This window comes from Carlito syrichta, unplaced genomic scaffold, assembly GCF_000164805.1.
Source record: "Carlito syrichta isolate Samal-C Ts95f unplaced genomic scaffold, Tarsius_syrichta-2.0.1 Scaffold35482, whole genome shotgun sequence".
In the NCBI taxonomy this organism is placed as follows: Eukaryota; Metazoa; Chordata; class Mammalia; order Primates; family Tarsiidae; genus Carlito; species Carlito syrichta.
The window spans coordinates 22,872-27,908 of NW_006979578.1; the positions used below are offsets into that span (position 1 = coordinate 22,872).

At 52.2% G+C, this 5,037-nt stretch overlaps 1 protein-coding gene across 1 annotated transcript; it reads right to left on the reverse strand.

Annotated features, from left to right (window-relative positions):
* Positions 1–720: 720 nt before the first annotated feature.
* On the reverse strand, positions 721–3,587 carry KCTD21 (potassium channel tetramerization domain containing 21). The gene is made up of 2 exons (XM_008073492.2): positions 3,545–3,587; positions 721–2,454 (listed from the first exon to the last, which is right to left on the reverse strand). The coding sequence occupies exon 2, from the start codon at positions 2,422–2,424 to the stop codon at positions 1,642–1,644; it is 783 nt and encodes a 260-aa protein (XP_008071683.1). The 5' UTR covers positions 2,425–2,454; positions 3,545–3,587; the 3' UTR covers positions 721–1,641.
* Positions 3,588–5,037: the final 1,450 nt, after the last annotated feature.

Below are 5,037 nucleotides of genomic sequence, written 5' to 3' on the forward strand. Positions count from 1 at the left end.
ACTCCCAAGACCATACTCACTTCAGGGATGAATCATAATGTGCAGTTTTGAGGCCTGATTGGCTCACCACCCAATGGGAAGTAGTGGCTTAGAGTTGCCCTGGACAACACCCCAAGGAGACCCAGGGGCTAGTTGGGACCAGATGCGGTATTCCAGGGAAGGCCGCTTCCTTGAGGGCAGGTTCTCAGGGGCTGGACACTCACTCCAAGGGCAGTGTTATGGTTCAGACCACCCCAAGGCCGCTTGATGCACACTGTCCTCAGAAACCCCTCCTCTTTTCTCTGATTTCCTCAGGGGCAGTGAATCCTCATCTTCCAACAGAAAATGGCCAGAAGAGATGTGGGGCCATGGCTGGTGGGGAAGTTGGGTGAAGTGGGGGTCACATCAAGGCAAAGCTGCAACAAAAGGGACTGACTTGTACAGGATGGACAAGAATTGACCTTGACTGTGAAGACTGATCCCAAAGGAGAATCTGAATTCTGAGTAATAAAAATATTTTCAGAAGAAGCTTCTGGCCTCGCAAAGTGACTATTTTGAAAGTGAAGGAAGGTCTGTAACCACGAACCAGCACACAGAAGTGGCAGGACAGATTTTGGCTCAACATAAGAAAGAACTTTCTAACAGCCAGCACCATCCAGCCATGGCAGGAAGTGAGCTTCCTATTAGCAGAGGTAAGCAAGCAGGCGAAGGTAGTCACTTGGAGGTATTCGGGGAGAGGCATTCATCCCAAATGCACTGGGCTGTGCTGAGGGTGGGGGAGGACTGAGCAATCATTGAATTATTTTTCAACCCTGAGAATCCATAATATATTTGTTTAAAATGACCATTTCAATGATCCCTCAAATCTGGGGGAAAAGGATTACAAAAGTCAGGCAGTCGGCTGGACTCCGACTTTCATGAAAGTACCTTTCATGACACTGGCTCCAGATACTTCCGCATCTTCGCAGGGACAGCAGCCCATTTCTGAAGCCAGAGATCCCTAGATTCGGCCCCGTCACAAGGGGTATTCCTGCCTTCTAAGCCTTGCCTGGATGCACACTCCTCCAGACCATGCCACAGCTCAGCTCTTTCCCCAGTGGGGCACACAAACAGAGCTCTGAGAACACACTGCTCTCCAAGCCAGCCCAACACGGCCACCCCTGGGCAAACACATCCACAGTCCCGGAGGCCTCCTACGGAGGGAAGAGCAGGAATGATGGGAACTGCTGGGCACTTTATGTCCTGGAGACTGGAGGAAGCGTCGTGTTCTCTCCCCCATGCTCCCCTCTGCCAGGCCTTTTACAGATGGGTAACTGGGGCACTGGCTAGTGGGACAAAGAGGGACAGAGTCCATGAGAAGACTGCTGCTCCTCTGTCCCAACCAGAAAGCCCTCCTGCGGCCTCCCTGAATACACATCAGCCAACACTTCACTTGTCATAATAAACTGCCTAGCTCCAGCTCAAAATGGCAAGAAAAAGGTGGTTCTGATCAGAGGACATGTGGATTCCAAAGGGTGGACTTCATCACACGAGGAATCAAGTCCTGCTACACAATTAATACAGATTAGTATAGTCCCCGCCTCATACCACTGGCGAGACACTCTCAAGACTGGCTGACATGAGCTTCTTGGGACTCCCCTCCCCAGTGCTGCTGGGGTCCTCCTACCTGTACCGTATTAATCGAATAATCTTATTGTTCATAAAATCCAGAGCGTGTGGGTGAGAAGAATCGATGCAGAAGCCATCACTCAGCGCGATTTTCAGGACCTCCTCCACGAAGACCTGGAAGCTGTTGATTTGCTTGTTGGCGGGCACCACCCAGAGCCTCTTGAGGTTTTGCTTGGTGTACTCCTCCTCCGGCAGGCCCTCCACATTGGCCACCCAGTCCAGGGTCAGGTGGTTGGGGTCCTGCAAGTGGCTGGTGATGGAGGAGAGGTTGCCATTGGAGCAATAGAAGAGCTTGGAGCCAAGGAGCTTGAGGAAGAGGCAAGAGGTGCTGAAGATGTTGGCATTGAAGACCTCCATGCTGGAGGACGACAGGCTGTAGATCTGGGGTGCCTCACGCACGGTGAAGTGGACTGTCTGCACATGCTGGTTCAGTGTGATGTTGAGCATGGCGTTCTTCTCTGCCTTGGAGAGCTCCACCTCCTTCTCCTGCAGGGCCTCAATCAGGGGCTGCACCTGATAGAAGTCGGCTTCCCTGCGGAGCAGGCCCATTTCCTGGAAGTCCTCAGGCAGGTCCAGGTGGGAGGTCCGCAGGAAATTGAGGATGTAGCGGAACACTTTCCCGTCACGGTCGATGAAGCAGTTGCCCTGGCTGTCCCTCTTGGTGGGCATCTTCCCACTGAACATGGCGCCCAGCATGGAGTCAGGGAAGCTGGTCAGGGTTGCCAGTGAGGTTGTGTAGAGCTTCCCCCCAACGTTCAGTGTGATGGGGTCAGACATGGCAGGAGGCTTGGATGCCAAGAAGTAGTCCTAGAGAGAGAGACAGGGGAGAAAGGACTGTTATTCCACTATATCTGGGTAGGCAGTTTTTAACTTCTTATGTAGATCAAGCATACACTCCTTGGGGTTGAAACAAATTAATACTTGATGAATGGCTGATAATTGCTGCATTGTGTAAAGCATATTAGATTCACCAGGGAGTTTTTTAAAAAGGAGGAGGAGCAAAAGGAAAAAAAAAAACCTCAAAGCCTGGGTCTGGAACATTGCCCCAGCAGTGGTCTGTTTTAAAGAGTTCCCTTAGTGATTCTAAATGTTCAGTTACAATAGAGAACCACTGGTCGAAAGGAAGAAGGGAGCCGGGCTCGGTGGCTCAGCCTGTAATCCCACGCCTTTGGGAGGCTGAGGTGAGTGGATTGCCTGAGCCCGGGGGTTCAAGACCCATCTGGGCAACTTGGCGAGACCTCATCTCTACACTAAATCAAAAAATCAGCCGGGCATGGTAGGGCACGCCTGTAGTTCCAGCTACTTGGAAGGCTGAGGCGGAAGGATCGCCAGAGCCCAGCAGGTGGAGGCTGCGGTGGCCGGGAGCGGCCACTGCACTCCAGTCTGGGCGACAGAGTGAGACTCCTACTCAAAAATAAATACATAAATAAAATAAAGGAAGAAGGGAAAATGTGCCTGGACTGACAGCAACGCTACGTGTTTTTACATCTGCTAGCCTACATAATAGTTGTATCATCTTTTGATAGACAATACCATCATCCATCCCTGTGGTGCAGATGAATTGCTCCTCATGCTCAGAGAGGTGAAATGCCTTGCCAGGATTCTAACTCAGGTCCCTTTATATGAAAGAACAATATGTAAATGCTTACAAGCCAGAGATCAGTATGCTCTAAGTACTTAACGAATGTTCTGCAACGTATGACTCCAGACCCAGCGCTCCTCCTACTGTACCGGTGCTGCCTCTGAATTTAATTACTTTTCTCTCTCAGATAATTTACAGTGAATGGCTGTGATTAGTTCCATTTCCATCTGTCTACCAGGCCCACAATAGGTCACTGAGACCTTGGGACTCTAAATGACAATCCTTTCTAGACTCACTGTTCCTACGCCAACTTGCCTTCCCATGAAGACGCTCTTGGTTCCTGGTGGCCTGTCCTTTCCTGTCACGATAACACTCCAAGCTTCTCTGAAACTGGCTGCAAGGTTAGTGAAAATGTGGGATTCTGCCCAGATCATCCTCCTGAGGGTACCTGACCCCCTCCTTAACCAAGCACCCCCTGATCTCCCAGCCATCAGCGTCTGTGGCTGGTGAGTCTCCTTCAATGAAGGTTCTGGAAAGCAGGGATCTACCCTCTCAGCTCCCAACATGATGCTTTCCCAAGAGCCAACCTGTAGAATGGATTCAGCATTCTTTTCTTGACCTGGCAGGTGAGGACTCGAAGAGACCTCGGCCCAGTGCTGCCCTCAAGAAGAGCCCGGGCTTGTGGGGAGACAAGAGACAGTGAAGGTGCAGTGACAAGACAGATGACAAGAGCAGGAGCAGGCCAGGAATGAATCCTGACACAGCAAAAACATCCTGCCAAGTATGTTCACTGTCTAGATGGGGAAACAAAGGTCCGAGCAGGTGCACTTCCCCAAAGACACCCAACAGGGGTGGTGAGCACTTCTCAACCTGTCTGCCTTCTGAAGAGGCTGAATGCACCGAGACCCCCCCCTTTCTCCAGGGGGTGGGGGCCATGCTGGTGTGGGAGATGATAGCTGCCCTTCTCAACTCTCTGGGGGGAGGGGTCCCTTTGTGATTCCTCCCCAGTCTGAAGGGCACTTTGATACTGCAGAAAAGCATGAAGCATATGGAGCACCTGAACAGAAGCGAGCCGGTGATGAAGTCACAAAATTGTCAGGTGGGCTGCGAGACAGCAGGCTGGGTGTGCAGCTGGGAGGGGTGGCTGCTGGCGGGGAGTCCAGCTGGGGAAGCAGCAGCTGGGGGGTGCTGAGGTGCAGGGCTGCATCTGGCCAACATTCTCTCCAGAGGGCCCAGGCAGGAGCTGAACTCAGGAGTAGGTTACTCACTCATTCCAGAATACTTTTCCTCCCTGTATCCCTCTTCCCAGGACTCTAGTCTCCTCCAACTCCTTTTCATTCTAGATAGTAATGTGTGTGTTCCAGTTTTCAGTCTCTCTTTGTCCTTGAAACAAACAAACAAGCCCTGCCTCCCCCCACCACCCGCCACATTGATTGGGTTTCAGGCCCAGGCTCTGGGAAGTGGCTCTACTCCATGGAAAGAGCAGGGGAGGCTGGGCTGTCTTTCCTGACAGCTCCTTGGGCCACAGAATCTCCTCCAGGCATTGGGGCTGAAGTGCTCAGAGAGTTGGGGGCAGGGAGCTCAGTAGCCACAGGGCATTTCCCAGATCCCTGGGTAGGTGCCCAAACTCCTACCTCTCCGCTTGCAAGAGCAGCAGAGCATCTGCCTTCCTGCCCCGCCATGACATCATGGCCCCTGCCTATTTGTCTGAGGAGAGCAGCACAGTCACCAGGCGGTCAGTCAGGGGCAGAGGCCAGCAAGCAGGCAGGTCTCCTATTCCCCTAGTCTAGGGGAAGAACACTACTACC